This window comes from Physella acuta, unplaced genomic scaffold (genome assembly GCF_028476545.2).
Source record: "Physella acuta isolate Inbredline_101_S28 unplaced genomic scaffold, ASM2847654v3 ptg000377l, whole genome shotgun sequence".
Lineage (NCBI taxonomy): Eukaryota > Metazoa > Mollusca > Gastropoda > Physidae > Physella > Physella acuta.
The window spans coordinates 206523-217722 of NW_026731896.1; the positions used below are offsets into that span (position 1 = coordinate 206523).

An 11200-nucleotide genomic window follows, 5' to 3' on the forward strand; every position below is an offset into this window, starting at 1 on the left:
GATGGAAGCATGGTCGAGTCGGCAAATCTCATGGTTGATAATTCGAAAAAAGTCTCGAGTTCAAACCCTCTGGCAGATAAGGTTCGATCCCTCCCAACAGTAAAAGTTAAGAACGAAGAAGAAGAAGATGAAAGCCCATCTGCATTCGATCAACCAGAGTAATTTGCTCCTAACTGAACGCTCGGATACTTCTGTAGCGTGCTAGCACTTGAGAAAACAGTCTAGAGACTATTTGTCATACAACCTATTCTGATTCTCATGAATGTAAGAATCAGCTGAGGTAAGGAAACACAAATATATTTGAATCTTCAAACGAGGAATGCTTCTAACACAACACATTTTCATTTACTTGTTTTTATTCCTATTTACAAAGCCAGAGAGAAGAAAAAAAAAAAATCAACTATTCCTCAGGTTTGTGATCTGTGCCACAATCTCTGTGAGCTTATCCTCCATCTCCTGGCACTTCTCTTTCACTTCTAGCAGCAGTTCTTTGGTTATGGGATCTGTGTGTTGCTTCTGCACAAGAAAATACAACTTCAACATCAAGTACAAGAAAATACATTTCATTTGTGACCTGGAAGAAGACACCAAGAAGATTGGATACACCTGGGGACAGTTGGAGAGACTAGCCCAGGACAGAGACGTCTGGAAAGCTCTTGTCAGCAGTCTATGTCCCAGTATGAACGACAGGCAAACCTAACCTAACCTAAAACTATCATAATAGGCCTAACCTACAATTTTTTTTACATGTGGCGGTGCTGTGTGTATGTAGTGGCCACATTTCCCTCAACAATTCAAGATATTTCTAGGGTTTTCCAGGTAGCCTAGTAGTAGCTCAACTGCTAGCCAGACGGTCTCAAATTTGGATGCCAGTTAAGACGAGGTACTGCAGGACATCCTTGAGACCACCCAGCTCAGATGGGTACCTGACTCACATTGAGGAAAGTAAAGGCAGCTGGACATAGTGCTGACCACACCATCCCTTCATATGCTGAGGGTTAGGGAACTATACTTCATCTGACCTATAGATAATTAGGTCTGAAAGGGGAACTTAACGAAGATTTGTCAGCTAAATATTAGAGAACTTAAGGAAAGGTAAGTTTGGGCCAAGATAAATTGTGGTAACCAAATCTTAGTCTTATAAATTTGTTAATCTTATGCCACATTAATCTCCTAATAACCATCTAGCACCCACCTGAATTTTCACCAGGGTTCCATTCAACATCAGCTTAGCAGCAGCCAAGTTCTGAAGACTTTCTTGCTGAGTTTTCCCAGCTGAACACAGAATGTGAGCTGAGAGTAAACAACAAAACAAAGTCTTTACAGTCTATGCACTGCAGTGTTAACACTTATATACCCTAAATAATTAACTAGACTGTTTTAGAAAACAAAAATAAATAGTAAAAGTAAGTTTTTAACAATTCATTATCTACAGTATCTTTTTTAATTAAATATTTGTTTGATGTAGCCTTAGTTTTCAATATTTGGAATTATTTGTATTAGATAAAATGCTCCTCAGATGTTTATTTACGCAAGTCTGAGTTTCTTAACACTCACCCTGGGCTAGGTTCAATGCCTGCTCGGCCACTTTCTTGCACATGTCAACATCTTTCTCCCAATCTACTTTCTGTGTGTAGCAGCGATGAGATTTCTGAAGGTACTGTAGCGCCTGGGGGGGAACATTTATCCTTACAAGTACACAGAATCACAGAGGGGACAGGGCTAACCATTCCCCTCTGCACAACAATACTGCAATAGCACAACCCTGTCCATTACCCCCAACCATTTAGAGATAAATACAGATAGGGATATAGAGTTGAATAAGCACAGATAGGGATAAGTTAAGGATTAGGAATATGATTAAGCACAGGGTCAAGGTAATAAGAAAGAGGGTCAAGGTTATGGATATAGACTTGAATAAGCACAAGAAAGACATACATGATACTATTGATACAATGGTGTGGATAAGTGCATAACATAGATGCAATATGATACTGCATAAATTCATATAAATGATTTAGAATCAACACATCTTCAATGTATAACATTACATTAAATACATCAGTATGATAAGTGTCAATACAAAAGTATGTTAAAAGTAAATACATTAAATAAGTCTAGAATTGTAACTGACCTTCTCTGGCTCTGGTTCTTTTTCTCCTATTTTTATACTGGTGAGTTTAGCATAATCTGCCCAAATATCTCCTTCAGATGTTGTCTTAAATAGAAAAAATAGAAAACAATTATTATAAAAAAATGATCAATTATTTACAAAATACAATTAATAAAAGCTATTTTAAATTATAAGGTTGAGGAGCAGATTTCCTACAAATAAACTGCCTACTTTTGATGTTACTCTGCCAAACAGTTCACAAACTTTCCCTGCCAACCTGTCTCCTGGTCTCCCATCAGCATCTGGGATTTTCTCCAAAACAGCTCTTGTCAAAATACTAAGTACCTTGGAACAAAATTTCTTAAAACATTTAACAAGTTATGGCAATGCTTGTAATTAGTTATTAACATTCAAACAACTATCCACAACATAAACATACTAAGGTTGGATTTGAAAGATTAATAATATTTACAAAAAAAAAATAAAGCCAATAAAATAATTATTTGGAGAAATTTTGAACTATTACTTTTCGATGCCACAAAATTTGAGTTACTTAAGTATAATTTTTCATCCCCTAAACATTGAATTAGCAATAAGTATTTTGCAGCACTATGAAATCTAACCTCTTTATCAATCCACTTCTCCCTCAGATCTAAAAGCCTATGGTAGGACCTAATAACATCTTCAAACTCTCCACAGTCTGTACCAATCTTGTGAAGAGAGAGAAATAAAAATGTTTAGTTTGCTTTGAAATGTAACAAAAAAAATATTTTGTATAATTAAATTAATTCATACAGAACAAACATCAAGAAAAAATATTTTTCCTGTATATAACTAAAAAATACTAAAAATTCCTAACAACTTAATTTATTTTAAATTATAGACATTCTTACAACAAGATTATTTTCCCAAAGTCTCCAATTTTCATAGTTACATTTTAATGCATCCTGAAGTGTTGCATAAGCTTTTTTCCTGAAAAATTAATTTTTAAGATTTAGAACAGATGTATTTAGACAATGTTTTGTAAAACTGAAAGAAAGAAATGATGTTAAAACTTACTTCTGTTTTAGCCTGACATAGCAAGTGGCAAGGTTACTCCAGGCTTCGAAGTTCTGAAAGTTAATGGTAGATAATACATATATAATTTTGGATGCTAATTTTTTTTTCTAAGGCAGCGATTTCACACAATCTCCTAGACTAATTTGTTTCAGAAATTAAAAAAAAATCCACAGAAATTGAACCCTGGGTCATATAACAATGAAGAAAAACATACACATAAAACTTATCATTTCAAGCTTTTGCAAATTTTGTTTGAGACTAGCAAGCCTATTGTTGTTACTTTGAAATGAAAGTACTAAATATAGTTTGGCTACATAGGACTATAACACATAAAGATTGGATAGGGTTAAATAAAATGAAAGAGGTAGAGAAGTGAATACACACATCAAAATCTATGTTGACACATCTTTTAAAAGCCTTGACACCAACTTCAAAGTTCTGGCAAGCCATAGATGCACAGCCATAAGTGAACCAAACTGGGATCTGAAAAAAATTAAAAGGAAAAAAAAGCTTGAAAAATTAAATTAAACCAAAGTTCTCCCATATGCAAAACACAATATAAATATGCACATTATAAATGTGTATGAAAAAATATTGAAATATTACCGGAACAATAAACATAAATATAACCGAACAATTTATTTAACAAAGAAAATCAGAAGAGCAAAACAGTTTGTTTTTTAATATTGCCAAAAATTTCTTCTCTATTTTAAAAGAAAATAATAATAAAGGAAACACACGCACTCTGAACTTACGGTAAGATTATGTTTTTAATACACAAGTTAATTTTTAGCTTTAAAGTTGATTCTTATATGAGAATATATTATACTTATTAACACCAACAGGTAACTGTATTAACAGAAGTATACAAAAACCTAAAAAAAAAATACATGAACATTTTATTTAAACTCTGAAAAAAAAGAACCCTTCCTCATACCTCTTTCCCAAGGACAACATACAAACTGGACATGAAATCTTTACAAACACTATGTGCTTTTATTTATTTAGATTCCTTAAAGCTTTTATTTTACTAGCAGAAAATTATACTCATTAAAAGACCCAAAAAATTGTCCACATACTTGCAGTGAGTTGATTTTCAATGAAGTGGCAAAACATTCAACTGCCTTCTGATACTAAAAATTAGAAGAAAAATGTTTGAACAATTGCATAGACATGTCTAATACAACAATTAACCGTACATTTGGTATGAGGGTCAGAAAAGAAGAATTAGTATCACAGTAATTATAGAAATGTTATTCTTGGAGTCCAGAATGTTGAAGGGATAAGGTAACATAGATTGCTGACAGGTGGGGAGCCTGTAGATCAGACAGCAATTAAAAAGAACCGAAACAAATACATTTTTTTACCTTTTCTTCATGAAAATATATGTACCCCATGCATCTCATGGCACGAGCACTTTTATGATTAGAAAGCTCCCAAGCTTGCTGATAATGTTCAATGTTGCGAGTGACATCGCCAAGAAAACATAACAGTGATGGGGTTTCCTTAATGGCTAAACGTTCTCTTATCACAGCTTCTGCCTAAGAAAATATTAATTAAATAAATTTGTAAATGCCACAGCTTTTTCACAAAGGTCAAATCAACAGACCAGTAATTAAACAGATATACTAGCTTGTAAATGGTATTACATACTAGGTACTGTTTTGGCAAACATTTTATAATATATGAAAAAAAATCACAAACAACCCAGAAATAAATGTAAAGTAAAAAAAAATTAATTAAAAAATAACAGAAGAGGTTATACTAATCTTCAACTTCAACATTAAAAATTATTCTGAATTGATTAATATAATTATGTTAAAAAATACAATTCTAAATTTATTGGATAAACTTAAAATTAAACAAATGTCATCATTTATATTGTAAAAGTATGTGGGAAAATGATTTAGGTTGTAATATGAGTAACATTATGTGTCAAAACTTAAAACAATTCATACTCGTTCTCTTTTCCCCAGTTTTTGATAACAAGAAATAACATCTTCCCACATTTCCAGCCTTTCAAAAATATTTAGAGCTTCACCAATACAGCCCAAGGATAAAAGCAAATTGGCCAGTTCTTTCTGTAAACACAATATAGTGAAAAAAAGGTCGATATATATATATTTATATATACATATATATATATATATATATATATATATATCATTAAACTCAAAACTTCAGCAAATATGTGAAAATAAGAGAATGAAAACATTAAAAAGTTTCAGAGCAAGTAGACAATACCTGAAGTCTCCAAATGGGAGGTAGATTGGCAGCATAAAACAATGGCATACGACACCCAATGTCTGCACCTGATTCATCAGTTCCAACAACTTTTGCCAGTTCCTTATCAAATTAGTGTAGTCATTTATTATATCAGACATAACTTTTTATTGAATTTCAAGACAAAAACAACTAAAAACAAACAATCAAATTGTATCTAAATTACTTTAAAGACAATGTAATTAATTGTAAAAATGAATGAAAAAAAAGCAATGTTTATATTTTGTAAGAATACCTCCAGCTGCATCATGGATCTTTCAACTCTTCTGCGACTGTCTCGCTCTAGCCGTGATCGGAGGTACAGTGCCACCACACTAACACACCAATTGGTGACACGACTGAGAACATACTGAAACATGATCCAAAGAACATACTGAAACATGATCCAAAGAACATACTGAAACATGACCCAAAGAACATACTGAAACATGACCCAAACAACATACTGTAACATGATCCAAAGAACATACTGAAACATGATCAAAAGAACATAGTGAAACATAAGCCAAAAAACATACTGAAACATGACCCAAAGAACATACTGAAACAGGAGCCAAAGAACATACTGAAACATGTCCCAAAGAATATACTGAAACATGACCCAAAGAACATACTGAAACATGACCCAAAGAACATACTGAAACATTATCCAAAGAACATACTGAAACATTATCCAAAGAACATACTGAAACATTATCCAAAGAACACACTCAAACATGATTAGAAGAACATACTGAAACATAATATAATCATTGAATAACATAACGTAAGCTGTAACTATTTTTATAAGTCTAGATTTAATGACGTACAGTCAGGTAAGCTGAGATTTCCTCATCAGTCAACCTATCATTGGCACGACTACGTCTGTAGCTTTCCCTGAAAAAAAAAAGATGTTATTTGTAATGATAATATTTCTGGGATACACTGTTGCTATTAATTAAATGCAGCAATCCTAAGTAATGGCCTAAATGAATTTTTTCTTTTTTACAAGACGCCATGCATAAATGTTTTGTCAATTTTAACTTTAATACTAAGCTTAATTACCAGCTTTTACATATGCATTTATAATTTTATGTAAATAAACTAATTCAGCTAAAAGATTATTTCACTTTATTTAAACCTACATTAAGCCAATAACTAAAGCCTGCTCTAGGGGTGTGAGTTGAACAGAATCTGCAATGGAATCGTCCGCAAACTTGATGTCATTCAAAACAGTGTCATCATTTAGTGGCAAGTCCTAAAAAGACAAGTACCAACATGTTAACTTTTACAATACACTTTCACTAAACAAAATTTCAGGGATGGTGAGCTTAAACTTTTTGTCCTCCATCAATTTTTAAAATTAAGAGACCTCACCACCAGAGACAATGGCTAGAAATATAGTTAGCTGTTTTTGCTGACTAGTCTTTTTTACTATAAATGAATTATCAATACAAAGCAGCTGCAACTTTAGTTAAAACATCTTTACCTTCAAAAGATAGGAGCTCTTTTCTTAAAAAAGTTTACCTTGGGTAAAGAAGAGGACTTGAGAAAATTGACATCACAATTTCCATTCTCTCCCTCTCTGGATACCTTCAGAACCAGCTGAGCTTTATCCTCCTCTTGGTAACGTGTTCGCTTACCCATTGCACCTGTGGGGATAAGCAGGAAGGTAAAGGTGTCATAGCAAAGGTAGGTAAAGGTGTCATAGCAAAGGTAGGTGAAGGTGTCATAGCACAGGTAGGTGAAGGTGTCATAGCAAAGGTAGGTGAAGGTGTCATAGCAAAGGTAGGTGAAGGTGTCATAGCACATGTAGGTAAAGGTATGATAGCACAGGAAGGTAAAGGTGTTAATGAAATCAAAAGTGCAGCAAAATTGGTGAGTCAAATATATTGATAGCAACTAGGCAGCATATTAAATAACATAAGTTAATAATTTAATAAGAATAATTAAAAAATAAAATTTTAAAATCTATACAGAATACAGCTTGGTAAACTTTCTGTAAGAACCAATAGCTTTGGTTTAACAAGTTGTTTAAGGTTTTAACTTTGCTGTGATAAAACCGCACTTTGAATTTATGATATAAAACAGCAGCAAGAAAAAATTCACATTTCAATTTATAGTCATACCAGTCAAGACAATCTCTAAGCCTGCTAACTTTTTAGCTGTAGCAAAGTGCTCAAAAGCTCTTTTATATTCAAAGAATGCATGGCAAGCATAGCCAGATTCTATGTGGAACATTATCTGGGTGTTTCTGAAATGTAAAATAAATAAATAATTAAGTAAATTAGAACAGAATTAATGATTTTTCTCAGCCCATATTGCTGTTTGATCAATGTAATGATGGAAGAAAAAGAAAATAACTTCTAGTATGTATTGCTGACATTGTAAAAGTTCAGAATTAATAACTGCAATCCACCACCAAGACCACACAAATAAACGTGAAACTCCACAAACATGAAAAAATCCAGTAAATAAAAAACCCTATGTTACCTTAGTAACTCATCTGTCATTAGTGGCTCTCTTTTTGATACTGAAAATAAGCAAGGGCAATTTTATCACTAAAAATTTTAAGAAATGTATGCTAGTGAAAGAAGTAAAATTTATTATTTAAACTTTTTAAAAGATATAATTCTCAATCCAACAATGCTTTTCAAAACATAATTTGAAATCTCCAAAAAAAAAAAAACACTCATTATTTGAAACTTACAATTATCCTAATCAGAATCAGTTCTAAAACAAAATCTTTTATTAAATAATGTACCCTTTCAAACCTGATGGTCTATGGGGTAGATGAAGTAGAGTTAATCTATTTCTGTGACCTCGCCATAAGAAAGGTATGAAGTGGTCAGTACTATGCTATCTGCCTTTCCCTAATGTACATCATGAAACCATCAGAGCTTGGTGGACTAAGGTATGTCCTATGGTCAATGCCGGAACCCAAACACCACCTACTGTCTGACCATGCTATCCCATAATCAGATCTATAAATTCCAACCACCAATTAGATCTAAAACTTCCAATCATCAATTTGTTCTAAAACTTACAATCGTCAATCAGTTCTAAAACTTACAATCGTCAATCAGTTCTAAAACTGTAGCTTTCAAGGTTGGAGATCTATCAGAGAGCAAGTTTTGCTGAACAAGTAGACATCTTAACAGCCACCAATCCCAAGTCTGAAAATGACAACACACATACACTAAACAACAGTACATAGTTACTTAAATAAATAAAATCAATCAACCAAATTTTGGGCTAGAAGTATTAATCTTATAAGTTATACTGAGCTATACCTGTATATGTGAAAAAAAGGATCTGCATTCAAGAAGCAGGGTTCTGGCAATGTACAGGTAAATCAAATGGCGAGATTGTGTGTAGACAGTATCACCATCAAGACTCATTTCATTTATGGCCTCTGTTTCAACTTCCTAAATCAGATTTTTAAAAATTATATCAACCTATTGCATATTGCCTCACAACTAGCTAAGAAATAATTTTAGTTTTTGTTAAAGCATAATACTTAGAATTTAATTACCTATGATATATTATATTTAAATTGTATTTTTTCTTAAATACTAAAACACCACTAATATGATATAGTTATAACAGAAAAAGAACAAACATTTTGCTTATCTTGAAAAGATTGATGACAAAACTGTAATGGGGGTCTTGAAGTGGTTGGTCCAAGCCAATTGTTTTGTATAAACAGTTGAAGGCAAGACCCAGCAACCACCAGCACAGACAACTCACTAAAATAAGGGGAGATAATCAAAGATTTTCTTTTTAACACTTTTCGTTGAAAACCTGACCAAGAATAAATTTTTATTATACCCAATAGGCCTATACCAATTATATTTAATGGCTGAGTAAAAAAAACCCAACTATTATACTAATTTAGATATAATTATATACCTAAATGAGTTCAAGTCATCTTTGTTTTGAACCAGTAGTTCTACATTGTGTTGTACAAACTTGCAAAAGTCTGTAGACTCATTAGTCCCATCTTTGTAATTAAGAATTTGTTGAGCTGCTTGTGATGATTGTAAAATCTGTTCATAATGTCCATGCAAAAAATCCCTGACAATGTCTGATGGATCTAAATAATAGATATACACAAATATTTTAAATTTTAAGCAATAGTTATTAAAATATATTAAATATATGATTATAAAAGTGGTATCAGTAAACACACAACAATTATTTATAATGAGCTTACCCGCGACGTAGCATACGGCGCTATTTAGTTTAATTGCTATTTTTCAGTAATTCATAATTTGTGAATTCGACACTACCAATGCTGTGACTGAAAATATTTTGCTTTAAAAACACTATCAGTAGCTAGCGAAGGACGATTATCCTCACAATCACTTTCCACTCCCCCCCCCCCCCACTCCGCTTTGTGAAAGCAGCCGTCTATGACAACAGTTTACAGATGAAAGTAGCAAGTAGAGAATTATATATAGATCTATAGATTAATAATTATGCAAGCTAACGGTCGAACTGTAAAAACACAGCAGCTTAACTCTTTGATTTGAGTCGCTTCCCTTTGTATCCACTGATTAAATCAGCTATAACACAAATTAGGAAATAGTTTTTGCTAGGCCTATATCTTAGTATTTCTCGCTAACTTGGAGGCGTGGTCGGTTGCTAACAACAATATGGCGCCCGGACCGGACGTTTGATTTCCGGCGATTTTTCGGCCAAATTCCAGAGACCTTAAACTAATTACATTTAAAATGTTTACCACGCGCAAAATGGCGGGATTTCCGTGTCATAACAACAAACCATAGGTGGCAGGGTTAGATATGACAGAAAAGCATTTTAAAATTTAGTTTGGAGAACGGAGGCTAAATTCAAAAGTTGGTTTCACTAAAATTAATAGAATTTAAAAAATATCAACAGTGTAGGTACATAAATAAGCGAGAACGTAAAGCATTATTAGTTTTATCAGTCTATGAAAAAAGAAATCAAATATTGTGAGCTGTTTTTTTATAAGACCGGCGTCCGTATCACAACCAATTTATTTTTATTTTTTAAAAATCACGTGACCGCTATTTGATGATTACTAGTGAGGAACTCTGGGTGCATGGCCACTTAAAAAGTCTAACCTGATTTGTGGTTTTCTTTAGCTTCAAGCTTAAGAAGAGTTGTCATGGAGAGATGTGTTGGACATGGCAGTGATTGACAATAAATATTAAATTAAGTAATTTAGTTTAAAACGAACTAAAAACCCCAAAGTTAGTGCCTAATGGATTAAATATGGATGTCTATTATTCAGTGGTCATGTTTAAATTGATAATTGCGTAAATTCTAGATTTAGTGAGAAAAACTACTAGATCTAGATCTATATCTCTTAACTAAATGCAGAGTTTTTCAAACAAATGTTCGTGAAGCGGCGAATAAATACGCTAACATTTTAAAATGTAGTTTTACCCACAGTTGCCATTTGCTGAATTTGCGTGATTTTTATTTTTAACAGATTTAAATTAAAAAAATTATTTTAACAGTCTGAGTCACCAACCCCTGAGTTAACTAACTGGGCACTGAACTAAATAAATTAACAAACGTAGGGGCCTATCTTTTTAAAAATATTTCAGATTTTGAAGACAACAAACTCCACTTATTTCTCTATTAAACCAGAATTACCATTAACGAGATTATTAAATCCGAAAAGTAAAGCCAATTCACATTGATTAATGTGCGCTGCCATTTTTCAAGGGAGAGTACTTTAAACTATCCATACCACTATCTATGTTTATTTTGATA

At 32.7% G+C, this 11200-nt stretch overlaps 1 protein-coding gene across 2 annotated transcripts; it reads right to left on the reverse strand.

Annotated features, from left to right (window-relative positions):
• Nucleotides 1-359: 359 nt before the first annotated feature.
• On the reverse strand, nt 360-11195 carry LOC131941919 (tetratricopeptide repeat protein 27). 2 transcript variants are annotated; one of them, XM_059301526.1, is made up of 24 exons: nt 11081-11195; nt 9347-9530; nt 9057-9183; nt 8728-8862; nt 8508-8610; nt 7928-7967; nt 7564-7688; nt 6962-7086; nt 6580-6692; nt 6265-6331; nt 5691-5804; nt 5417-5518; nt 5131-5253; nt 4540-4713; nt 4252-4305; nt 3557-3655; nt 3173-3225; nt 3007-3085; nt 2737-2823; nt 2345-2458; nt 2135-2218; nt 1558-1669; nt 1196-1293; nt 360-516 (listed from the first exon to the last, which is right to left on the reverse strand). In XM_059301526.1, the coding sequence occupies exons 1-24, from the start codon at nt 11142-11144 to the stop codon at nt 397-399; spliced, it is 2496 nt and encodes an 831-aa protein (XP_059157509.1). In that variant the 5' UTR covers nt 11145-11195; the 3' UTR covers nt 360-396. The 2 variants fall into 2 exon arrangements, with proteins under 2 accessions (XP_059157509.1, XP_059157510.1); XM_059301527.1 differs by lacking the exons at nt 8508-8610; nt 8728-8862; nt 9057-9183; nt 9347-9530; nt 11081-11195 and adding an exon at nt 8482-8498.
• Between the last annotated feature and the right edge of the window lie 5 nt (nt 11196-11200).

Bases quoted from the DNA above. Each gene is read 5' to 3' on its own strand.
- LOC131941919 (XM_059301526.1), bottom strand. From the start codon at position 11,144: ATGGCAGCGCACATTAATCAATGTGAATTGGCTTTACTTTTCGGATTT. The intron at 7,689-7,927 runs GTAACATAGGGT...TTTACATTTCAG, and splicing joins ATGACAGATGAGTTACTAAG to AAACACCCAGATAATGTTCC. The intron at 5,805-6,264 runs GTACGTCATTAA...ATCATGTTTCAG, and splicing joins AAATCTCAGCTTACCTGACT to TATGTTCTCAGTCGTGTCAC.